The 25,760-nt window shown below is 52.6% G+C and overlaps 1 protein-coding gene across 11 annotated transcripts in view; it reads left to right on the top strand.

Annotated features, from left to right (window-relative positions):
• Window positions 1-25,760, top strand: part of CLASP1 (cytoplasmic linker associated protein 1) — a 267,451-nt gene that overhangs the window by 229,538 nt on the left and 12,153 nt on the right. For 10 of the 11 annotated variants that reach the window (XM_073807807.1, XM_073807810.1, XM_073807809.1 and 7 more), the window contains 5 exons: window positions 5,252-5,498; window positions 7,540-7,730; window positions 9,805-9,933; window positions 19,875-20,081; window positions 21,359-21,475. In XM_073807807.1, coding sequence (XP_073663908.1) covers window positions 5,252-5,498; window positions 7,540-7,730; window positions 9,805-9,933; window positions 19,875-20,081; window positions 21,359-21,475 — 891 coding nt within the window. The other variant, XM_073807811.1, reaches the window with a different exon arrangement.

The following is a 25,760-nucleotide window of genomic DNA, read 5'->3' as shown; positions in this document are numbered from 1 at the left end:
CCAGGCCGGTAGAGAGCTGTGTGTCCCTTAAGGGATACTCCTGAACGCTGACCGCGGGGATTACTGAACTCCAACATTATTTTTATCTCGTAGTTAGAATGGTATGATTTTAAGAGGCCCAAGGCAACTTTACGAAATTGCAGCAGCCCTCAGCTATCTTGGTGAAGAATGTTAAATGCCCTTTTTCTCAGCTGGCTTTCATTTATCCTGGACACGTTTTTGTTCCTCTGATATGATAAGAACAGTGAGCCTGCGCCCGACGCCAGCGTGGCTCTCCGTGAGCTGCAGCCTCCTGCAGAGGGGCAGAGTGGCGCAGGACAGATCTGCAGAGGAGGCGATGTCACCCTCTGAGCACGGAGGCCACGAGGTCACGAGGCACTTGTCGGGTCAAGTAGGAGGTTGTCGTCTGAGAGGGGCCTGTGAGAAGGCAGAGGGATGGGAGTGGGCACGGGGGGAGGGAGAGGGTGGGCGTGCCCTGGTGTTGGGGAGGCCCTGGGAAGAGAAGGGCCCTCACACCAGGGGGTGCACAGCCATCGTCCAGACTACTCTGGGGTCCCTGAAGAATCTGAAGGATTTTTAGCCAGGGAAGAGCCATGGTCCCACGCACGTCTGAGGAGGGTCGCTGTCACTCTGCGATGGGGAGTGACCCAGGAGGGAGCTGGGTCGTGTAGCACGTGAGCAGAAGCGGGAGAGCCGGAGAGTCCGGCAGGGACTGTTGAGGAAGTGCTGCTGCACCGCAGTGAGGTGATGTCACGGGGAGAAGAGGCGGTGTGGACCCCTGTGGAGCGCAGTGAGACATCCAAGCAGACGCAGCCATGGGCCTTCGGGTGCGCAGCCTGGAGTTGAGGCTGGCGATTTGGGCTGCAGGTGGAGGTTTGAGGGACACTGACTAGATGCTTGATGGTAACTAAAGAAAAGTAAGTGAAATCAGCCAAGTGGAGGAGGGTAAGGGCCGAATCCTCAGGAGCATCACCACGAAGGGAAAGACAGAAGAAGCGGGCTCAAGAAGGAGAGCAGAGGAGAATGTGGCGTCCTGGAATTTGAGGGGGGCTTTCGGGAAGGATGTTCCAGCCAAAGGGGTCTCGAGTCAGACGTGGACTGAAAGGGCTCCACTGGATCTTTTTTTTACTGTCTGCATTAAATAGTCTATTTTAATCTAGAATATTTAAACCACACACAGTTACTCACCGGTGTTTGGATGTAGGGCCAAGACCTTTTCTTTGAGATTGGGCCCCCGTCTGGACTTCCATCTTCTTTTTCTTAAATAGCTTTTAGACCTAATCACAGTCTGCAGTTTCCAGGGTTAGTTTCTCCGGGAGTCCATTGGGTGTTGTGAGCAGAGCTGAGAGCAGAGCTGGGAGTGGACACGAGGTCACAGTGGGCCGAGGGCCGACTCGAGCACAGGCTGAAGCGAGGAGGGGCCGACGGCGGGTGTGCAGTGGGAGAGACCTGGCTCGTGTGGCGAAAAAGGTGTTGGCTCTGCAGTGGGGGCAGTGGACGATTCATGGACACGGGTCCTTAAGGACGTGGGGAGGTGGCGAGACGGGGGCCCTGGGCGAGCGGGTTGGCCTTAGCCAGGAAGGAGAGGAGTGGGCCTGTGGGAGCAGGACTTGGAGGGTGTCCACGCTGGCAGCTCTGCTGTCCACGGGCAGCGCTTGTGCTGAGGAGACGGGAAAGGCTTCTGAAGTGCATGCGAGGAACTTGGGGTCGGGTGTGGTTCTGATCAGGGAAACAGAAGTCCTGCCAGGAACAGCAGAGGCCCCAGGAGAAGCTGGATGACGGAGGTGTATAGCCAGCATGTAAAGAAAAGAAGGAAGAAAAAACACCTTTAGAGAGAGCCACCATTAACACTTGGGTGTGCATCTTTCTATCCCCTTAGGTGTACCTGTACATGTCTGTGTGTGCAGGGGTGTATGGAGTGTGTTCTTTAAGGTAAAGCTGACTTCATAGGGTGCCTCCTGTGTGGTGTCATCTTTCATGTGCCTTCTTGTGGCTGGATGATAGTTCAGCGTAAGGATGTCCTCGGTGCCCTATTTGGGAACGTTTAAGTTGTTTCCAACTTTTCAAAGTATGAAAAAACACCATGCCAGATGTTGAAAGGAGTGGGGGGAAGGTGGAGAGAGCAGGCCCGTACCAGGATGGGGAAGCGGGGGGCCAGGAGGGGCTGCGGGACTGGCAGGGGGTGGCAGACAGGGCGCTGACGGGTCTCGGCTCAGAGGGGCGGGGAGGGGAAAAGGAAGAGTTGAGGAAGTCCAAAGTCAGCATCTTCGCCACTCATCACCAAATGTTAGCTAAGAAGCCGCTATAAAAGTGCACTAAGTGTGGAAGAGTCAGGCACCCGCATCTCTCTGCTCAAGCTTGACCAGCGGGCCCAGTCTGGTCAGACAGAGTCCGTCAGGGCGCAGGTCACATCCAGGGGGAGGGTGGGTCACACAGGCAGAGACAGACACAAACGCGTGCATGTCCAGCCTCCCGGGCAGTTACAGAAATCCCACAGGCAGATTCTGAGGTTCCATTTCTTTGTTTCAAGTAGAAATTAGAGCACTTGATGCCAGAAGGGACATCGGGAACGAGTGTAGTACTGATGGCCTGGAAAATTGATGCGGCTCTTTTGGAGCTCAGTGAAAAGGCATATTCAGCAAAAGCGATTTTAAGTTTCATATCCTTTATCCAAAAATCTAACTTCTGGCAATCTGCGCCGAGTAACAAACTTGACAAAAGGGAAGAAAGACGTTATTTACACAAAGTAGCTTATTTCAGCATTATTTATAATAGCAAGAAACAAAAACATTAAGGAAAACACAGAAGGGGAATCAGGCAGTAAATCTTATTAAAACACAAGAAATAGTGGTGTGATTAAACATTATGGCTGCAAAGTTTTTATTTACGTGGGACGTGCTGATCCTTTGAGGAAAGCAAAATATATGCTGTTCTGGGCACTGTGATTCCCACTCTATAAAATCTGCATGCAGACTAAGACTGGGGTAATATAATATACCAAGTTAAGAAAGTACGATTTTGTTGTTAAAAGTGATTAGTATTAGGAGTTTAGTTTTCTATTTTTCTTTTTTTTAATAAATAATTTTATTTATTTTTGGCTGCATTGGATTTTCGCTGCTGCGCGTGGGCTTTCTCTAGTTGTGGCGAGCGGGGGCTCCTTCTGGTTGCGGTGCACGGGCTTCCTCTCACTGCGGTGGCTTCTCTTGTTGCGGAGCACAGGCTCTAGGCACAAGGGCTTCAGTAGTTGTGGCTCTCGGGCCCTAGAGTGCAGGCTCAGTAGTTGTGGCACGTGGGCTCGGTAGCTGTGGCTTGTGGGCTCTAGAGCTCAGGCTCAGTAGTTGTGGCGCACGGGCTTAGTTGCTCCGTGGCATGTGGGGTCTTCCTGGACCAGGGCTCCAACCCACGTCCCCTGCATTGGCAGGCGGATTCTTAACCACTGCGCCACCAGGGAAGCCCTAGCTTTCTTTTTTGAATGTCTGAAGTTTTTAAACCCTTTCTCCTTTTATAAATAATCTTTTCATTATATTAATCGTATACGTTTTACTTTTAGAAGAGAGTTACAAAGAGAAAAAAATTAAAATCATCCATGAATCATCTTATACCGAGAGAAAACCCCTGTTAAGTCTCATTTTGTTCATGTCTGTACACATATTATATATTCTTTTATATCCTAACAGTTATATTAGGACAAAATCTTCTGGGTGGGATGTGTAAGAACCAAACGCATCCCAGCAGTTCCACTAGGTGTATATCCAAAGGAAATGAAAGAAGGGACTTGAACAGATATTTGTGTACCAGTGTTCAGAGTGGTGTTAGGCACAGTAGCCCAAAGGTGGAAGCAGCCCGAGTGTCCATCAACAAATAAACGGATAAACAAAACGTAGTGTGCACATGCAATAGAATATTATTCAGCCATAAAAAGGAATGTAATACTGACACATGTTACAACGTGAATGGACCTTGAAAACATTATGCTAAGTGAAATAAGCCAGACATAGAAAGACAAACACTGTGTGATTCCACTTATATGATGTCCCTAGAACAGTCAAATTCATAGAGACAGAAAGTAGAACAGAGGTTTCCAGGGCTGGAAGGGGCAGGGAGTTATTATTTAATAGGTACAGAGTTTCGGTTGGGGAAGATGAAAAAGTTTTGCCCAAAGTATAACATAGTGGTAATGGTTACACCACATTGTGAACATGTTTAATGTCACTGGATTATACGCGTATGAATTACATGATTGACTTTTTAACATACATATATAAAACTACAATAAAAACCGCACAAAGGCATAAGCGTGGGTGACAGCGGTGCACCTTGTCAGCAGCACAAGTAAAAGGTGCCACAGGGCTCACCAGGGTGGTCTGGCTGCCTGGAAGTGGTTCCCCCACTGTCCTGTAGTCACGCGTCTGAGATGAGGGAAGTGACCGTTTTGCTCTGTCCCCTTCAGTCAGCCACACTTGCTCTGTTCCCTGCAAAGGGAGCCAGACAGGCCAGTGTGCACAGAAGAAAGGACCTCGGGGAGAGAAGGGGGTCGGAAACATGACACAAGGGCCAGGGGCCCAGAGGTTTCACTAGTTGAAGACAAAACTCAGCACATATCAGGAAAAACATTTTCAGACAATATTAAAGACCTGTTCTTTGACCAGTGTAAAGACCAGTTCTGAGAGTCAGAAATCCCCAAAGGAAAAGCCATCTGCCTGGGGATGTCATGTTCTCCATAGTGAGACGTTTCACCACTTGAGGGGAATATAGCAGGGGACTCGTGGGTGGTGGGACCACTGTAGGTCTCGAGAGGGTCATCGGGGTAGCGTTTGTCCCTGGCATTGTGTCAGGGTGTCAGTGAGAAAACCCGTCCTGTCGGTGGTGAAGGAAGTTGGCTGGGGTGTTGTGGGCACCTGAGGTTCCTGGGGAACTGGGGGTGCCAGGTGTGCAGACTGCCTTCTCAAGGGCTCCTCAGAATTTCATGTCACTAATCTGTCAAAAATGAGTCAAATTAGTCAGCAAATGCAAAGTAAAACAGGCATTCCTTGTAAACTAATGAATGAATAGATGAGAACATCAGCGTGTTCTGTCCCCTCTGAGGTAGCTTATGAGCTAGGTATTTACAAATGGAGGCACTAACAACCGTCCTTTTGTCAGTGGCCCGACTTCAAGTGAGAAATCTCTGGCTCGCCTAATAATTGTGAAGATTTAAAGGAAAAGTTTGAGACAAGCACTGAAAAGGAACTGACAGTGTGTTGTGCCCCAGGTGTCCCGCGACGGTGGCATCACCTCCCCCGCCACCGAGGGCCGGGGCGGCAGCGACGCAGTGGAAGGAGGCCGGACGGCTCTGGACAACAAGACCTCCCTCCTCAACACCCAGCCCCCGCGTGCCTTCCCGGGGCCACGGGCGCGGGACTACAGCCCCTACCCCTACTCGGACACCATCAGCAGCTACGACAAGACGGCCCTGAAGGAGGCTGTGTTCGACGATGACATGGAGCAGCTGCGAGACGGTCTGTCTCTCCCGGTGCCACTCCCAACCCCCACCCCCCAACCAGGGCAGCTCCGGGCACGCGAGGGTGGACTGGGGGCCTGCTCTGCTCAGTCGTCTGTGTGCCTGGGCGCGGCGGCACACAGAGGATCCATGGGGAAGGCCTTGTGAGGAACCACGACCCGGGCGGCGGTGAGAGCGGGGCGTGGGCAATGGGGCGCCCAGGTGCAGCCTCTGGTGTGCGCTTTCCCGTCCAGCTCTGTGGCCGGGAGGCCCGGACCCCTGTTGGGTGGCTTCCCGCTGCTCTCTCAGCAGCATTTGAGCCAGGTCTCCCGAGCTGCTTGTGTCACCTTCGGTGCTGTGGGTGGGGAGGGGATCTAACCTGCCCTGGGCACCTGCGTGGCGTCTGCTGGCTGCTGAGACAGGGATCATTCCCATCATACGGGTTAGGAAACTGAGGTCCAGAAAGGTGAAGTTACTGCTCCAAGTATAATAACACACTTGATATGGAGCAGAACTGGTCTGGGTTTTTTTCTGACACTTGTGTTAAGACCAGTGTCCATTACTGAGTAACAAGTGAGTGAGTACCTATTGCTATGAAGTATTTTTATCTGGAAGTTATTTTTTTCTCTTTTCACCTCACTGGCGTGTTCATGTGTTTTGGTTTATTTCAACTTAATAATTAATTTAAAAAATCTTATATATGTATACTTTGTTTCCAAGCCTGCTATTTTATGTTGTTTTCAATTTTGAATGAAGAATTATATTAGGACCTTAAATCAGAATTCTAAGCAGTTAACATTCAGTGAAGGCCTACTGTGTTTCGCAAAGGTTGTGGCTTGCCAGGGCTGGCTGTGCAGGGAAACGAGACACAGCCCCCGGCCCCAGAGTGCAAGGCCCCGTCAGGGGAAACAGGCTCATCGTGGTGGCAGGCGTAGAGGCGAGGGCCATGTTAGCAGTGGCTGCTGGATCCAGGGGAACATGAAAGGAAGAAAACTGCGCTCTCGGTGGATCAGGCAGTGATGGGACCCTAAGACAGAAGAGAAGGCCTTCCACGGTCTGAAAGGACAAGTAGCTTCGGGGCTTGAGAGCCTGACCCCTTGGCTGTTGATTGCTACTTGCCAGTGGGGAGCAGGTCGGTCTGTACCCAGCCGTCCATCTGCTGGGCAGGAGGCTGGTGGTGGAGGGTTGACTTGGACTTGCGCTGCCTAGGAGTTGTGGACCGTTGCCTTTCTTTGCTCATAGAGCTGGCACGGCGTTTAACTTACCCAGTTGTTGGTCTTGTTTAAGACAGACTGGAGATTGGGATGTTGGCTGTAATTTATCCACTAACCATATGCTAAAAGGCGTAAAGGAAAAGGTAGGATGGCAGGGGCGGAGATGAGAGGGTTCTTGAAGACGTCAACTTTCTCATTCTTAGAAGCTAAAGAAATATGTGAGTACAAATTTAGGTTCCTAATGATTTGTCTTTGTTTTTTCATCCTTTCTACTTAAAGTGAATATTCAGAGTTGAGGTCTCTTAAAACGGGGGTCCCCACCCCCTGGGCCGTGGACCGGTACCAGTCCGTGGCCTGTTAGGAACCGGGCCGCACAGCAGGACACGTGAGCGACGGGCGAGCGAGCGAGGCTTCATCTGCTTCCCATCGCTCACGTCACCGCCTGGACCATCCCCCACCCCCAGCCCCAGTCCGGGGAAAAATTGTCTTCCACGAAACCGGTCCCTGGTTCCAAAAAGGTTGGGGACCACTGTCTTAAAAGAACACAGAAAGAGAAAGGATATGTCCCTCTTCCATATAAACCACACACAAGTCCCTGCAAGCAGTTACGCTACGTGATGTTGGCAGGCCTGGCCGTCTGTGAAATAGGAGGGAAAGAGGCCGGTCAGGTCGGGAAGGGCGCTGCGTGTTGGTCCCGGAGCACTGGACACCTGTTCTCACCCGTTCTCACAGTTAACCTGGCTAGGTGACCTGCTGGGGGTGTGAAGTGAGGCCAGCGCCCAGCGCGGCCCACCTCCTGGAGTCAGGAGGGCGGGGGTGCTGAGCATCTGTCTTGTGTCCCCCAAGTGCCCATTGACCACTCGGACCTGGTGGCGGACCTCCTGAAAGAGCTGTCCAACCACAACGAGCGGGTGGAGGAGCGCAAGGGCGCCCTGCTGGAGCTGCTCAAGATCGCGCGCGAGGACAGCCTGGGTGTCTGGGAGGAGCACTTCAAGACTGTCCTGCTACTGCTGCTGGAGACGCTGGGGGACAAGGACGTGAGTGACCCCCCCTCCCCTCCCCCCTCTCTCCCTCCCTTTCACTCCCCTCTCTCCCCCTCCCCTCCCTCCTCCCTCCCCTCCCTTCCCTCCCCTCCCCCCTCTCCCCTCCCCTACCCCCTCTCCTCTCCCCCTCCCCCTCCCTTCCCCTACCCCCTCTCTCCCCTCCCCTCCCTCCTCCCTCCCCTCCCCTCCCCCTCTCTCCCCCTCCCCTCCCTCCTCCCTCCCCTCCCCCTACCCCTCTCTCCCTCTCCTTCCCTCCCTCTTCCCTCCCCCCACCTCCCTCCCTCTCCCCTCCCTCTCTCCCCTCCCCCTTCTCCCCTCCCCCGCCCTCTCTCCCCCTCCCCAGCCCGCACTCCAGATCCCCCTCCCTCTCTCCCCCTCCCCCGCCCGCTCTCCCCCCCCTCCCTCTCTCCCCCTCCCCCTCCCTCCCACTCCCTCCCCCCTCCCCTCCTGGGTGGCCAGGCCTGGGCCCACAGCTCCCCTCCACTCCTGTGCTGTGCTTCCTGTTGGCACCAAGACAGCTTTCAGGTTTTCTGGACCCAGTCAATTAGCGGAGACAGGCCCCACCCTGGCCTCCACGCAGGTTTTTCTGTTATTGGGTTTGTAGTCGTTGAGGGAGACGTGCTCCCTCTTTGGTCCCTTTCACAAAATTTCTTAAGACTTTGCTAGTGTAGGAATGTGGCTTGTTGTTTTATGATGGGGTTTTCTTCCTTAGGAGTTTTATTTATGCTTCACACGCAGTTGAGAAATCAGAGGCTCACTTTTGGAAGACCATACGAAACCCTACTAAAGGCGCCTTCCCTGGGGCTCTGTGTTGGTTCACCCCTGCACTGTTAACCGTTCCAGCGACAGGTCCCAGAAGCAGAGATCAGTACTGTTTTCTGTTATCGTCCATTATTATTTTTAACGTAGAAAGCTGTCTCCACGCGGTGACACTTGAATGTGACTCTTCAAGGCGTGAGCACCCTGATCAGAGGCCCACCTCCCCCCACCCCCGCCTGCTGTGCAGCCGCTCCCTTGTGTGTGTGGCAGCAGGAGTAAATGTTAGGACTTCCCTGGATTAAAGTCTAGAAGTAAAACTCCATCTCTGTGCTCCAGGCTTCGTGTAGGTCAGCAGAAGCACAAGTACAGTAAGTGTGGTGAACAGCTCAAGGGGTAGGACCAGACAGATTTCGAGGAAGTTGGGCACGGCCCAGGGCAGAGGTCGTGCCCAGGTCACGTTGATGGTGATCTTAATGGAAGACAGGTGAGCAGAGGCTGGCGAATGTCATGGTGACTCCAGTTGCTCTCTGGTGCTTAGGGACGCATGGTTTGGTGTGGGGTTAATCAAGGTAGAAGAACGGCGATGACTTTTCTTAAGACAAAGTACCTGTTGGCACCTGAAGCGCTTCTAGTGGTTGGCCTTGTCAGGAGGAGAAACGATGTCATGGAGAGGGCAGGGGGTGGTGTGTGAGCCTGTGGCTGGTGCAGGTGAGTGGCAGAGAATCAGAATGTTCTGTCTGGTGTAAACCCCATTCTCTGTTGTTGAGATTAGGGGTCTGTTTGGAATGGCTTTCCTCCATACTCATGACTCAGGCCTCAAGTAGCTGGAGTTCTGTACACGTTCCCCTCGCCCATGACCTGCTCACGTAGAAGGTCAGGAATATCGGCAGGTCTCCCACTGTCCTGAGAGAGTCCACTGTCTGACAGGTCGTGTCGATGAAACATGTAGGTGCCCTTTACATAGGGCATAGGGCTGTCCTTTTACATAGTTTACAGATACACACCTGAGCCTCAGAAAATCCGGAGCCGCCCCCCGGGAGACTGATAGTGAACTTACCAGTCGTCCTCATTTGGTCTCATTCAGGAAGCCTTCCTGGGGTCCCTCTCAGGTGCCGGGTCCCGGGATGTCCCCGCAGGCACAGCGCCCACCCTCGTGGGAGCCTCCGTCCAGGAAGCCTGGCGTCCATGTCACGGTGCCTGCAGGGCGCTAGGGACCCAGGCCTGGGAGCCGGTCTCGGGGCCCCGCTGGCCATGTGCGCAGAGAGGCGCCGCGAGGCGTTTGCTGATGTCCGTCTCTCCTCTGCCCCAGCACTCCATCCGCGCGCTGGCACTCAGGGTGCTGCGGGAGACCTTGAGAAGCCAGCCAGCAAGGTTTAAACACTACGCGGAGCTGACGATCATGAAGACGCTGGAAGCCCACAAAGACTCCCACAAGGAGGTGAGCCAGCCTCTGGCGCACAGCCCTGCCGCCGCGGGGTCTGAGCAGCGCTGCGGGCCCAGTGCCCCGGCGGCAGGGCTCTCTGAGCCTCATCCGGGCGGGTCTGCCCTTTCCCCTGGGGTCAGGGTGGGGATGGAGATGTGCAAGCCTCGCTCTGGGCCCTCGGCCAGGCTCCCTCACCCGCAGGGCCCCGCTCTCCTCGGGGGACTGTCACCCCACCGCCGCCCACGGGAGAGCTAGGTGAGGCCGGAGCGTGCGGGCGGGCTCCCCCTACAGGCTCGAAGGACTGGAGGCGGCCCGCCCGCTCTGCGGGCTCCGGACGCGTGAGGCATCCGCACTCTCCTCGGGCTCCCGTCACGGGGCAGGGAGGGCGCGGTTCTGGGCCCGACGCGTGTGCACGCAGAGGACAGTCCGTGCGTCCTCGTCCAGTTGCTTGCTGGACTGTCCCGGGGCCTGCCGCCCACAGTCCTCTGCGTATCGAGAGATGGGAGGTGGGGTGGGTGGAGCGCCCTAAAGGGAGATGGTTTCAGGGACGCCTGCCAGTGAAAGGCACTGTGGCAAACAACCGTCTAGTTCCAGGTTTGGAAAACTTAACTTGGCGAAACAGTGGGTTTGACCCCGAAGTGAGACATAAGCATGTGTCAGTTCAATCTTTTGGCTCCCGTGTGACTCTCGTGAGCACAGCCGTGGATTAAAGGAACTGTGATTAGAGCAGTTCTTCTCTTCACAGCGAGAATCAGACCCTGAATCATGGCTTTTTCCTCTGTTCAGCAATTATGTGGCTACTGAACAGAGACCGGTCTGGCCCCCTCAGGTTCCCACCACAACTGCAGGCTCAGCGAGGTTGAGGGCGTCCCTCTGGCCGGGCATCTCTCCACCCAGCAGTCCTAGTGCCACACAGGTGCATGAATGATGGGTGTGTGTGCAAACCACTCACTCACACCTCCGGGATCCAGCTTGGTTGCCTGATGGCAACAGCACCTACTCATGTTTGAACAAAACGCTTTCCACTTCAGATAACTCATTTGAAAAATGTGAGGACCAGGTAAGCTAACAGTAGTCACCGTAATTATTCCCAGGTGAGGAAGAAGGTCCAGGAGGTCCCATCCTTTGTCAGGTGGTGCACACGTGGCAGTTCCTGGCAGAACCAAGATGTGAACCAGGTCGTGTGTCTTTTAAGGGGCAACTGGTCTGTGCTGACTCTTTTTTTTTTTTTTTTAACCACAGTAGCTTCTCCTTAATGAGAATACATGATGAAAAAAATGACATGAAATGGACGTTCTTTTACATACATACGATGTCAGTTGTTTTCAGAGGGGAGGACATATTGAGACTGTGACTCTGAGGTGAAACAAAGCCACCTGCACGGTGTGGCGGTCACTAGCCATCCCCTTGGCAGACGTCTGTCTTTACAGTGGCCGTCCTGATCGTAACCTCCAGGATTTGGACGGTGGACCCGGAGAAGTATACGTTACCAGAAGTTGCTCTTTACTGTTTACGTGAGAGATCTTGTTGTTTTCCCCTGCAAAGCGAGAGACTGAGGAGAGAACGTTCTTCGCTTTGAAGTCCTTTAGGTTGCGTAAGGGACACAAGCAGAAAACACCTGCTGCTTAAAGCAAACGTAGCAGCACTCAGTTGCCGTGGAATTCTTGTAACCCAAGGGTCTCCACGTGGCTGTCACTGATTTCCTGATAAGCAGGTTGAGGAAATACTGTGTTCTGAAATGAGTGCGGTTACTGGCAGGCCTCCCCTGCTTTGCATGCTTTCAGACTCACCTTGACTTGGTGCCCTTGTCGTTTTCCTTATGAAACTTCACGCTGTCACTTTGCCCGAAGCTTCTAACTTGGGCACCTGTATGTTTTGGTGTTAGGTATCGTTTTCGCTTTTGTTTTTCTTTTCCTTTAAAACTCTTCCATGTGGTCTTTCTCTGGCTTTGCCAATCCGCGTTTGTTTTTAGGCCGGATAGTTAGACGCACAGGGTCTGTCTGGTAGCCGTTGTGCTGGCATATCCCACACAGTATGTCTCTGGTTGCTACGTTTTCTCGTCTGCACATTCAAACATCATTCCCACATTTATTGACTGGAAAGGAGCCGAGGTGTTTCTAGACCCGGTTACTAGTCAGACAGGGGCCAGTCTCTCTTCCCGTCTAAATTGGCATTCCCAAAGTGTGCTCCTCCCGGCGACAGCTCTGGGCACCTCCTTCTCGTTACAGCTAGTTGGTTTTGTGTCCACAGGCAAAACCCAGGCTTTGGCAGATGAAGGAGTTGGACCGGCAGGTGGACACAGAGCGGCTGTGAGAGCGCTTGTCACCACACATGTCTTTCCTTGGCCGCTGTGGCCGGGGCCCCGCCAGCGTGCGCACTGTAGTTCTGGCCGCGGGGCTGTAGCAATGAAGCACTTCTTGAAATGCAGTTTCTATACGTTGAAAGGTGTCATAAGGCCCTTAGGGAAGATGCATAAAGCAGGGCTGAGGATAAGACGGCTTGTTTGTCACCGATAAGCCAGGGACTGTGTTCCCAGGGTCTTCAACAGGAGCTATGAGTGCAAGACACTTTTGTCCCACGCTGAAACGTGCCGGGCACTGAATCTGTCTCAGGCATCGTTCATCATAAGCTAACGGAGGTGTTTTACAGTAAGCAAGATAGAGGATTCGGGTACCGGTTTAAAGTTTTTATTTTAAAAGTTGGTATTGGGAATTCCCTGGTGGTCCAGTGGTTCGGACTCAGCGCTTTCACTGCCGAGGGCCTGGGTTCGATCCCTGGTCGGGGAACTAAGATCCCATAAACCTCGCAGCGTGGCCCAAAAAGTAATTAAATAAATAATTAAAAGTTGGTGTTTGTCCGGTTAGACAGTTTTCATATTTCCTATTTGAATAAGTAAATCTCTTTCATTGTCTAGCTCCTTATTTTTATCTTTTTAGTAAATAAAATTTGCTATTGAGTTTCAGTAGCTCATTAATGAAGTTACTATGGTATACCATAGTGTTAGCTTTTAGCAAACATCCGAAGGGGTGAAGGGCTTGATAGTGACCTTTTAAAATCTTATGCCCCCTTTTCTGTTTTTCAAGAAAAGCTCCATTAATGTTAACACTTTTTATCTGAGAACTTGAAATCCGTTTGTTGGGGCTGGTGCAGAACCTCTCCTTCAATGATTACGAGAAGATTTAGAGCTAAGAAGAGCACTGATACTTCGCATGCGATTCTGGGGTCAGTGGGAGCGCGAATCTAGAGGGGGAAAACCTGGTTTTCGGTCCAGCATCTGACCTCCAGCCCAGCTGTCGGTTTGATCCCTTCTGTCTAAGCCTGTGTAGCGTGGCCGCCTCGAGAATCAGACACGGGACATGGAAGCATGCTTCTAACACCGTCAGGCACTGTACCAGTATTGCTACGTAAAGCCGTCTTCAGACATCCGTACCGTCTCAGAGGCACTCGTTTCAGTAGCTGCTGCTCCCAGGCACTGCGGCTTACACGCGGTACCCAGAGTGCTGGGGTCCTTGCTCGCCGTTCTGTTTAAACTTGAGAGGAGCACCAACTCTGTTTCTTTGAAGATGTTCTATACTTGAGACTTTTTGCTGACCTCGGCCACGTTAATGAATATTCCATTACATTTTCCTGTTAAAAAGAGGAAAATATCAGCTTCGTTTTATGTCACTCCAGGAGGTCACCAGACATTTCTTGCCCCACAGCAGCCTTGGTGTTTAAGGCATCAGAATCCAGCCTCAGGTGGTTTGGCTTGTTTGGAAAGTTTGAGTCTCAGGTAAATATGAAACAACCACTGTTACGTCTCCCGGGGTTTTATTTTGAAATCATTTCTAATTAGTTTTATGATTGCAAGGAATTAAAAAAGCAAAGCCAGACTAAATTTATTTTTACGATAGAACTTTTCGGGGACCTCTTGGCAAATATCACAGCCTGAGCAAAGCAGCAGCGTGTCAGAGAGAAAGCACTTTAGCGAGCTGACGTTGTGCTTCAAATACCAATTAGAATCACTCTCTGACCATGGCTCACCCAGGCCCCCCGCATCTGGAGTGGCCCTGAGAAGCCACGCGGGGCAGCGGCCGTGTGTCAGTGGGTTCTGAAGAACAGTGCATTGTGTGAGCGTGGAAAGGTTATTTCACCTCCCTGGACCTTGGGTTTCTAATCTGTTAGCCCAGGGAGTGGACTGCATGCTTATCTGTGTGTCGTCCGGCCTCAGGATAATGGAGGAGGCTGCTGAGTAACAAACCTCAACCTTTCTAGATTCTAAGTCTCCAGTCTTCTTTGGGCCCAGTCTTGGGATATAGCCAGAGGCCCTATTTCCTTTGTAACCTTCAGCCTTTTAACAAAAAGACAAAACCAGAGACCTGTATAGTCGTTTAAAAGGTCAAAGTTGCTGAGCCAGACCGTCTGACACTCGTAGCACAAACTGGTAAATGTCCCATTAGTGCGCGGGTCGCAGGGCGGTGCTCAGACCTAAAGGAACTGACACGGCTTAGGTGATGTTAGAGCAGAGGAATCCACGTGGGGTCCATAGAGAAGTGTGCTGGGAGTCTGGGGCAGTTCGAGAGGTTGCTGGCGGTGAGCCAAGCAGCGAGGCCCAGGGCCGTGGGCCGGGAGGACACAGCTGGGCTGGACCGGCTGGACCCACCCCGCCACAAGTGGAGGTCCCATCGCCCACCCTGCCGGGTGGTTGGGACATGCCAAGCATGGTGTCCAGTCCTGAGTGGTGGCGGCCGCTGCCTCACGGTTACTCAGGGTGAGGGGACACGGCCCCTCCTCTCTGATGGGCCCAGCCTCCTAAGACCAGACGTGACACCTGCCCTTTAGCTCCCGTAGCCTCAGAGCGTCTTACTAAGAGAGGAAACCCTGTCTGCAGAAAGCAGTCGGGGGGCCCTTGTTTAATGTCAGAACCCTGGAGTCTGGAAACTTGGGTCCTCATCCTACTTTGGCCAGTCACGTGGCTGGGGACGGGACGCAGCTCTGGACGCCGGAAGTGCTGGCGCCCGGGGTGACCTGGGACGCCCTGCGAGGCCTGCCCTGCAGGGCTGGCCTCAGAGTCGGGCGGCGAGGAGGCTGGCACTGTGAACACTGAAGACACTGTCTTTTATCCTCTTCCAGTGGAGAAATAGACCGGTTCTGAGTAGAATTGTGCCTGAGGTTTTTCAGTTTTACATAAAGCAGACATAACCGCATTTCTCGAACTATATCTCAGAACGCTATCGAAATTTGGGTGAATAAACTTTGGGCTGTGTCTCTGGGCTCCCGCGTGGGCTGAATCTCTCGGCATCTCCACTGGAGGGGCCGTCACACTCCCACACTTGAGGCCGGGAACACCAGGAGTTGATGGATTTGGGAGGCGCGGAAGGAGTTTTGTGCGCGGCCCACCTTCCGCCTCCCAGGCTCTTCCGAGGGGCCAGCCATCCGGGCGTCCGAGGCGTCCTCCAGGGTGGGGACACGGCCCCCTCCTGGGCGCCCACCCTGTGACTCCGTGGCATTGTCCCCCATCGGCCCTGATTCTACCCCTTGGGGTGGGACAGAGTAAGTCTCCCACCTTGGAGCCTTTCCGCGTTCGAGACGGTGTTGCCCTGAGTGCGCTGCTCCAGGGCGGGGGCTGTGATGGCCGTGTGGTCAGAGACCATCCGTGCAGGCTATACCATCTGAAATTGTACGTGTGCGTTTTCCGGGAGAAAGTCCTCATCAGCGAGGTCTGGGAGATAAGATTTCACGCTCCAAACTGATGTAAGCATTCTAGATTCGCATCCCCCGTCATTTTACTGATGAGGGAAACTGAGGCCCAGACAGTAGAAGAAACTCCTCCCACGTTCACCTCACTAGTTGATGGCAGAGCCAGGTCCCCGAACTTGGACCCTGAAGGTTGTTCCTTTCCTCCCCCCCACCCCCCCGTCCCGTGGTGCCAGGTCCGGCAGATGGGGGACTCGCATGCTGGGTTCAGGTCCCCGGTGGCGCCCGCCTGAGCTGGCAGCAGGCAGAGCAGTGCTGCCCACACCCCTGCCCCGCCCCACCAGAGACACAGCCGCCCCTCCACGGTGGGTGCACCACGCTGGTGGGCACACGCCGGGCACCTGGCCTGTCTGGTGAGGCCTCCCCGGCCTTCCCCAGAAGGTGGCGCCAGCCTCCCCCTTCGGGAGCCACAGTTCCTGAACACCCGCTGGCTGGCTGGCTGGCTTTTAGTCAGCCAGTTAGGCTGCCGCATCGGTGACAGAGCCCAGTCAAACCCTGTGAACTTAAAACACGCAGTCCAAATTTTGACAGGCTCTGTGCTCTCAAAGAAACCTTATCTTTAAGCAAACATTCATCAATATTCTGAGTAATGATCTCATTTTTTAAAAAATTAGATAAGGAAATTATGCTTTTCCTAGCTAGACACTGTTATTTCACTAACTTTGAAAAAGCAGAATTCCTGTGTTCCCTACCAGACTGCAGCAAAGTCAGCAGAACTAGAACAGTCTTGGTCACTTGGGGTAGATGACAGCCCAGAAGGCTGCCTGATCCCCCTTGCTCTCATCAGCATCCCTGCCCCCCTGGAAAACATCTTTGCCGCCTCTGGCCACCTTGTCTGCTAGACAGTACTGTCCTCCTTCCTCTCTGCTGCCTGTGTTTACTTTTGCTCTCTGTTTGCTTACACTTATAATCTTTGCTTCTTATGTTACACAGAACACAGGGGCAAAACCTAAAGTTCACCCTGAATCAGGCAGCAGGCCAGCCGCTGGGAGCTTGGCATGTAGAGGGAAGTTGAGAACGCCGACCCGCCTTGCCAAAAACAGCATCTGTCTTGGGAAACTTGTTCTAACCTCAGTGAAAGAGGGGGCCTCAGACGGGCCTTCTTAAAGCGCAGCTTCTGGCATTTTCTTTTCAGGCATTTTCAGAAAACCTACATTTGATTAAATGCTTCCTGCAAGCGACGTCAAGAATTTGTGGAGTTTTATATGACAAAGTTCTCCTTGGGTTTGGGTTTCAGCTCAGCAGACCTGAGAAGGTCTGTTTCCCAGCAGCTCCCTGCAGGGTAACTCCTGTGACCTGGATGATAGCAGAGCGTGGGGAGGTTGGGGGGAGGAGGGGACCCTTCGTGTTAGAGTCTCGCTGTGAACCTGGCCATTTATTTCCCTGAGAGGCGCCGGGAGGTTTCTAGTTTGCTCCTCTCAAGACTTAAGTGGCGCTGCTGGGACTTGAACCCCAGTCTGTCTCCCAAGCCAGTGTCTTCCCGCCCACTGATCTGGGCCCACCTCCTGGTGGTCTCCTGAATTCCCCTGCATCAGTGTTTTCCAACTTGAATATTGTCTATGAAATCATCCAGTATTTCATTTCATTTTTTTTTTCCATGTTTAAAAACTAAGACCTCAGGTTTCGTCAGTTAGTTACTATCACTCAACTTTCTGACCAGTATGTTGTGACACCTGTAAACAGTGGTTTCTCACAGTAGAAGGGCATTGGTGTCCCACTGCGGGACCCGATTGGAGAAGGGACGGGCCCCCTCTTCCACCGTCTGCCTAGCCGTGTGTAACACGCCAGACGCCTGGCTCTGCCAGGTCCGCCGTGGACTGACCACACTCTCAGGGACATGCCTGAGCTCAGGAGGAAGCACAGCACTTCATCTAGTAATTGTTGCGTGATGGAGCCCTTCTAAGCAATATGCTGTCCCTCTCCAAACAAACTGATCGCTGAGCATTTAAATACACACACACACACACACACATACATACACACACACACACACACACACTGTGGGGAAATGAGTTGGACAGACACTGAGCACCTAGTGCATGATGATGGACACTGCTGGGCATGGGGACAGAAGGGTGGCCGACATGGGAGCTTGCCTTCAAGGAGCCCTTAGTCTAGTGGGGAGACGGTGTCAGCAGAGCAGTGAAGTGCAGTGATCAGGGTGCCCCGGGGGTTCCGTGGGGGTGAGGGGGACCTGCCCGGCCAGGTCACTAGCGCAAGTGAGCAACTTTCAGGAAGAGTGAAGGGAGCTGGCGGGGCCCCACAGCGGCTGGCAGGGTGCATCTTTGCCCAGTGTTCCCGCACAGGCCTCGTTTCCTTGCGTGCCTGGTCATCGGGGTGGCCCTTTGGAGTGAGTATTGGACCGGGCAGACCCCTGGGTGTAGGCCCTGGGCCTCTGGACCGAGCCCTGGAGCCTTGTGGGGCACCTCAGTGGCCCAGCCCCACTTCTCTGCTGTTCCTCCACCAAGGCCGAGCTCGGAGCCACACGGGCTCTGCAGCTACAGTCGTTGCTGTGTCATCTTTCTTAATCCAGATAGCTGTAAAAGTAGGTGTTTTGTTAATCCCCACTATGGAATTTTAAAAAATTGAGGCTCCTCTTGGTAGAGGAATGAACTGAGGTGCGTCTGCTGCGCTGCTCTCAAGAGGCTGAGCGTGTGTCTGTCTGACTCTGCCCTTCTCGGGGTGAGAGGTTAAAGGTCATGTAGGCACAGCAGACTCTGCTGTCAGGGGACCTGAGTGGGACAAACCGCAGTTCATAGGCGACGGAGTTGGCAGGAGAAACCTCACGATGGGCTTCCTTTAGTCTCATTTCCGTGTGTGTGTCTGTGTATGTCTGTGTGTATATGTGTGTGTGTCTGTATATATGTGTGTGTATGTGTGTGTATGTGTGTATGTATGTGTCTATATATGTGTGTACATATGTGTATATGTGTATGTGTGTGTCTTGTGTGTGTGTTATGTGTGTATATCTGTGTGTCTGTATATGTATGTGTGTATATGTGTCTGTATATGTGTGTGTCTATATGTGTGTCTGTGTGTATTGTGTATATGTGTGTATGTGTATGTATATCTGTGTCTGTGTATATGTGTGTGTATATCTGTGTATGTGTGTGTGTCTCTGTGTGTATGTGTATATCTGTGTGTCTTTGTGTATGTGTGTGTATATCTGTGTGTGTGTATATATATGTGTGTATGTGTGTATATCTGTGTGTGTATGTGTGTGTCTGTATGTGTGTGTGTGTGTATGTTTGTGTCTGTGTATATGTCTGTGTGTATATGTGTGTGTCTGTGTGTATATATGTGTGTGTCTGTGTGTATGCGTGTCTGTGTGTATATGTGTGCATGTGTGTGTGCATGTGAGTATGTGTGTATATGTGTGTATGTGTGTATATATGTGTGTGTGTCTGTATATGTGTGTGTGTATATATGTGTGTGTGTATATATATGTGTGTGTGTCTGGGTGTGTGTGTGTGTCTGTGTGTATATATATGTATGTGTATGTGTGTGTGTATGATGTGTGTGTCTGTGTATATATGTGTATGTGTGTCTGAGTGTGTATATGTGTGTGTGTGCGTGTCTGTGTGTGTATGTGTATGTGTGTATATTTGTGTGTGTCTCTGTGTGTATATATGTGTGTGTGTGTGTGTATCTGTATATGTCTGTGTGTGTGTGTGTGTGTGTGTGTGTGTGTCTGCGTGTGTGTGTCTGTGTGGGGAGTGAGAGGCCCTGAGCATGACTGGTGACTAGTGACCGCTTGCTGGTGGGGCTGGAGCCTTAGGAGCCCCGTGGGCCACCAGAGAAGCCTCCTGCTTCCTGTCCCTCACCAGCCACCTCCTGAGCCTTTGCCTCCTCCTGTGCCCGCCCCACGTGGACCAGCCCGCCCTGACAGGCCCTGAGCTCAGCTCAGCTGCTGCCACACAGGAGTGCGCAAACACACACAGCACAGATACAGCGGGGGGAGGGCAGTAGGGGAAGACGGCCCGGGCTGTCAGGTTTCTAAGGTCCTTAGGAGCCGGAGAGTAGGACACGGCTCTTCTGGAGTACGGCTGCCCCCTACGGCCAGCCCACCCGGCTGACGCTGTTGGAGCGAAAGCGCAGCCGGGCCGGGGCCGGGGACCGCCCAGCGCGGAGCGACGCGAGCCTGTCCCTGGGCCTGTGAACTCGGGCGGCAGCGCTGTCTGGCGTGGCTGGAGCTCACCCACGCGCGGGCCGTGTTTCAGGTGGTGAGGGCTGCCGAGGAGGCCGCCTCCACGCTGGCCAGCTCCATCCACCCGGAGCAGTGCATCAAAGTGCTGTGCCCCATCATCCAGACGGCCGACTACCCCATCAACCTGGCCGCCATCAAGATGCAGACCAAAGTCGTCGAGAGGATCGCCAAGGAGGCCTTGCTGCAGCTCCTCGCGGACATCATCCCGGGCCTGCTGCAGGTGGGCCCCCGAGGGGTGGGCGGGACGACCGGGCGGTGCAGCCCCTGCCTCTTCTGGCCCACCCTCTGCTGAACACACAGGAAGATCTTCCTGGCAGCCCAGGCCTGTGGCTCACAGAAGGAACTTTACTGTGAACATGTTTTGATCTTTCTTCGTTGTTCCTTCCTTACTGCACGGCAGTGGGCCCAGCCCTGGGCAGGGTGGGCCGTGGAGCCCAGCATCAAACAGTGGTCCTGGCTCTCATCCGTCCAGCTAATATTAATTGAAAACCCTCGTTGAGCATGAGGCGTTGAATTAAGTAGACTCCGGAAGACGAGGTGTTTTCCACTGTTGGGACCCTACCTCACGGAGTCTCCAGCCCGCCCCAGGACCCGGTACAGCCGTACAGACGGCCGTGGGTGAGGGCGGGTGCCGTGTGCTGAGTTGCTGCCACGGGGGTTCAGGTAGGGGTTTCTGAGATCGGGGTGGGGGCTGACCTCTGGGTTGGGGTGTCAGAGAGAGACGGGCTCAGAGAAGAAGTGGTTTAGAGTTGGGCCCTAGGGAGAGATTTCAGTGGGGAAGGGTAGAGAGACATCAGCTTTACACTTAATAAATGCCGCTGTTTGCTGAGTGCTGGGCTCAGAAATTTAAACACATACAGCCGGGCAGTGGCTTATTCCAGGCAGAGGGCAAGACACAAAGGCGGAAAGGTCCAGAGGGCTGTTCGGAGGAGAGCAGACAGTCCCACCTGGGTGTGGGGCGGGGGGAGGCCCACAGGCAGGTTGTGGTCCAGCTGGAGAAGGATGCGGAGGTCTGGCTGCGGGCGGATGTTCCCCGCAGTCCGTGGACAGTGGAGTTTTGCCCACAGGAGTGAGCGACGTGGTTCTCATTTCTTGAAAGGGGTTTGCACGTGTGAGGTTTGCTTTACCATGGCGAGAAATAGGAAAGAAGCCAGGTATTTTTCCCCTTAATTTCCTTTTCTCATTCTGTTCTCTCGTGACGTCTCTTGGCTGGTGCTGCCTGGCAGCTCGTGATACAGCATCTATCTGTGTGGAGGAGACCAACTCGCCGGCCTCCAGCCTCCCACCCCGGAAGCAGCTCACTCTTTGGCACTCTTACATGTGGCCTCTCCGGAGCGAGAGCTCTCGGGGTTCACAGGCAGAGCTCAGGTGTATCCAGGCCGCTCCTGACAAGGTCGAGGTTGAACCGAGAGGGCATTTGTGGAAACGTTGATGAAATATTGACAGTCAGGCAAAGCTTTGATCTCGTTTCCTTTCTGTGTCCCTCTCTGACTACAGGGTTACGACAACACCGAGAGCAGCGTGCGTAAGGCCAGCGTGTTTTGCTTAGTGGCGATTTATTCCGTAATCGGAGAAGAGTTGAAACCTCACCTGGCACAGCTCACAGGCAGCAAGGTGTGTATAGCGTTACACGGGCGGGTCGTACACCTGGGCCTGCTGGCGCATCGCAGACTTGCTGCCCTGCAGCTCTGGGCTCCGCACGGGCTTCCTCAGCACGTGCGTTCTAGCTGGGCCTTATTCTCCAGAGGCATTTCTCTAAAGACGAAGTGACCAGCCGTTGAGTGAAGTCATTAAGGTACAACGTGGTCTGTCGTCGCTCCAGTTTTTGAAACGATAGCTTTGAACTTCTAGTTTATCCCAAAAAGGAAGATGACTTTCTTTAGAAACCAGCTTGTTTTCTCCCCCCGAAACACTAAGGACGTTTACCTGCTGGTTTCACACAAGGCTGGGGGGCTCCAGGTCCCTGTGGGGTGAGGACGGTGACCCTGCACGTGACCCGCCCGGGGGCCCACAGTGATCTCACTCTGGAAGCCGGGCTTTTTATTCCCTGGGCTGCCTCTCACCTTCTTTCTAGACTCAGGGCCAGAAAATGGGACAAAAGGACGATGGGCTCATGGAAGGTGACGGGGGCTGGAGTGCTTGTTGCTTGCAAAACAAACTCACATCTGATGAACTGCCAGGGGAGAGCAGGTGGCCACCCTCGAGCTCTGGCTGGAGAGGCCAGGGCCTGGGCCGCGGGGCAGACGTGTCACCGTGAAGTTACAGAGGCCCTGGGCAGGGGTGCAGATCCACAAGCGCGAAGCCTGCAGCGCCTGGCCTTCCTCCTTAGAAAGGAAGGGAGCAGAGGTGACGCTCATGGCTTTCCAGTAGGGCTGTTCCTTTGACACGGTTGGCGAGCATCACCGCTCACAGCGTTCTGGCTCTGCTGCCTTCGCCCGAGCAGGGCTCGCACCCTCAGCACTGCCCACACCTCGGGCCACTTCCTGGTGGAGGCGCCACCCCTGGGGTCCCAGGAGCGCACCCCACCCTCAGTTGATGTCCCCACACCTGGCCAGGTGTCCTCTCGGGGCAGAATCAGCCCTGGTGGAGAACGACTGGTCCAGAAGGAGACACTTGACTCTTCCCGCAGACAGAAACCAGCAGCGGGGCTGGCAGGTGTGGAGGCCGCTTCCCCTGATTCCACTTCCCGAGGTCCCCGTCCAGCCCTCCTGGCCACGGCTTGCAGGACCCTGAGCCGAGAGTGCCGAGCAGTGCGCTGGGCCGGGAGCCCCCCTCCCTCTGTGGCCGTCGTCGGGGGCCGTGGATGGTCCCTGGCAGCGGTGGGGACGGCACAGACAGTCTTCACAAAAGGAATTAGATTCGTAAAATGGGAAATTCACCCAAAAGTAATATTAGCCAGACCTCGGTTTTCTGGTACTTTCTACTCTCGTGAGTAAGGGAGCTGCCCTGCCATCTCATGTGCCCCCTCCAGCAAGGGGCTGAGGAAACGCAGGTGCCTTCTCGTCCCTGTCCTGGGGTTGACCTGCTGCCCCTTGCAGCGTGGTCTCGGGTCTGGAGCCAAGTCCTCATTGGAGCCAGTATTCCCATCTCCCCGCTGATGATGTCAGTCGGCTCGGAGGGCTTGGGGAGGCTGGCCGCACACCTGTCCACTGGGGCAGCGCAGAGCTTCCGGCCGTTACAGTTTTTATAGGTGAGAACTCCGGTGTGTTAACGTGAACCTGGTAGACTCCAGCGCACATCTCCTAAAACAAACACCCTCCCACCCAGCTCCCCAAAATGGGTAGCTGACAGCACATGGTGCTAAGTTAGAAACAGAGAATCAAGCCATGGCTTCCAGTTTCTGTGTGTCACCAAGCCTATCAGACTCTCCTTCCACTACTTAAATGAAGTTAATAAATGACATCAGGTTCTGCAGAGAAAGGCTGGTGCAAGGAACCTGTGAGGTGCCTTTGAGAAGTGTCCCGTTGCCATGGCAGCAGTACTGGCTTTAGGATCAGAAAACCTGTCCCCCGCTGACTAGCTGTATGACTTTGAGCAACCTTTCCTTTCTGCTCGCGCGCGCTCTCTCTCTCTCGCTCTCTCTCTCTCTCGCGCTCTCTCTCTCTCTCTCTCTCTCTCTCCCTCTCTCTCTCCCTCTCTCTCTCCCTCTCCCTCTCCCTCTCCCTCTCTCTTTCTCTCTCTGTAGAATACAGTAACATAAAATTTACTGTCTTAACCATTTGTAAGTGTACAGTTCACAGACACTAAGTACATTCATATTATGCATATTCATCACCACCATCCACCTCCTGAGCTCTTTGCACCTTGGAAAACTGAAATCCGTAATATTCCCCCTCCCCCCTGGCCCCTGGCAACCACCATTCTACTTTCTGTCTCTGTGAGTGTAAAATACTCATAAGTGGAATCATACAGTATTTGTCTATTCGTGACTGGCTTATTTCACTGAGCATAATGTTCTCTAGGTTCACCCATGTTGTAGCAGGTGTCAGAATTTCCTACTTATTTATTTATTTTTGGCTGCGTTGGGTCTTCATTGCTGCACGTGGGCTTTCTCTAGTTGAGGCGAGCGGGGTCTAGTCTTGGCTGTGGTGCGTGGGCTTCTCATTGCGGTGGCTTCTCTTGTTGTGGAGCGCAGGCTCCAGGCACACAGGCTTCAGTAGTTGTGGCACACGGGCTCAGTAGTTGTGGCTCACGGGCTTAGTTGCTCTGCGGCATGTGGGATCTTCCTGGACCAGGGCTCGAACCCATGTCCCCTGCATTGGCAGGAGGGTTCTTAACCACTGTGCCACCAGGGAAGCCCCTTCCCTTCTTTTTAAGGCTGAATAACAGTTCATTGAATGTACATGCAGCATTTTGCTTATCCATTTCTTGGTAATGGCCTTGTGGGCTGTTTCCACTTGTTGGCTATTACGAGTAATGCTGCTGTGAACATGGTGGTACAGATACCTCTCTGAGACCCCACTTTCAATTCTCTTGGGTATATATCCAGGAGTGGAGTTGCAGGATCATATGATAACTGCCAAACTGTTTGCCACAGCAGCTGCATCATTTCACATTCCCACCACCAACGCACAAGGGTTTCAGTTTCTCCACATCCTCGCCGGCACTTGTTATTTTCTCTTCTTTTTTGATAATAGCCATCCTCATGGGTGATGTGAGGCGATATCTCAGTGTAGTTTTGATTTGCATCTCCCTAATGACTGGTAATGTTCAGCATCTTTTCATATGCTTGTTGGCCAGTTGTATATCTTCTTCAGTGAAATGTCTATTCAGGTCCTTTGCCCATGTTTGAATTATGTTGTTTGTTTTTTTGTTATTGTTGAGTTATAGAAGTTCTCTCTATATTCTGGATATTAATCCCTTGACCTTTGATGCACAAAATGTTTTCGTTTTCGTGAAATCCAATTTGTCTGTTATTTTTTTGCCTGTGCTTTTGGTGTCATATTCAATAACCGTTTCCAAACCCAGTGTTGTGAAGCTTTTGCCCTGTGTTTTCTTCTAACAATTTAAAAATTTTAGCTTTTAATGTAAGTCTCTGATCCATTTTGAGTTAATTTTTCTGTATGGTGTTAGGTAAGGGTCCAACTTCATTCTTTTGTGCGTGGATATTGTTTTTCCAATACCATTTGTTGAAATTCTCTGTTTCTTCAGAGAACCTCATTGGAATTTTGATAGGGGTTTCATTGAATCTATAGACAGCTTTGGGTAGTATTGACATCCTAACAGTATTGACTTCCAATCCATGAACACAGGGTGTCTTTTTTTTTTTTAACCTCCATACTGTGATGAGTTGTTGTTTGTTTTCAGTTTTTTATACTTTTTTTTTCTTTTTGCGGTACGCGGGCCTCTCACTGCTGTGGCCTCTCCCGTTGCGGAGCACAGGCTCCGGACACGCGGGCTCAACGGCCATGGCTCACGGGCCCAGCCGCTCCGCGGCATGTGGGATCTTCCCGGACTGGGGCACAAACCCATGTCCCCTGCATCGGCAGGCGGACTCTCAACCACTGCGCCACCAGGGAAGCCCTGTTTTTAGTTTTTTAAATTGAGATATAATAAACATGAAATTACATTAGTTTCAGGTGTACAATGTAATGTTTGATATTTATTTATATTGCAAAATGATCACCACGGTAAGTCTAGGTAACATTTGTCATCACACACAGCTACACAATTTATTTCTTGTGATGAGAAATTTTAAGATCTACTCTGTTAGTGACCTTCAAATATACAATACAGTATTATTTACTATAGTTACCCATGTTGTACACCACATGGGATGTCTTTTTATTTGTGTTTTTAATTCCTTTCAGTAACATTTTGTGGTTTTATTGTGCAATTCTTTCACTTCCTTGGTTAAGTTAATTCCTAAGTATTTTATTCTTTTTGATGCTATTGTAAA

This window comes from Tursiops truncatus, chromosome 7 (genome assembly GCF_011762595.2).
Source record: "Tursiops truncatus isolate mTurTru1 chromosome 7, mTurTru1.mat.Y, whole genome shotgun sequence".
NCBI classification, from domain to species: Eukaryota; Metazoa; Chordata; class Mammalia; order Artiodactyla; family Delphinidae; genus Tursiops; species Tursiops truncatus.
This window is presented reverse-complemented; position numbering and strand designations above follow the sequence as displayed.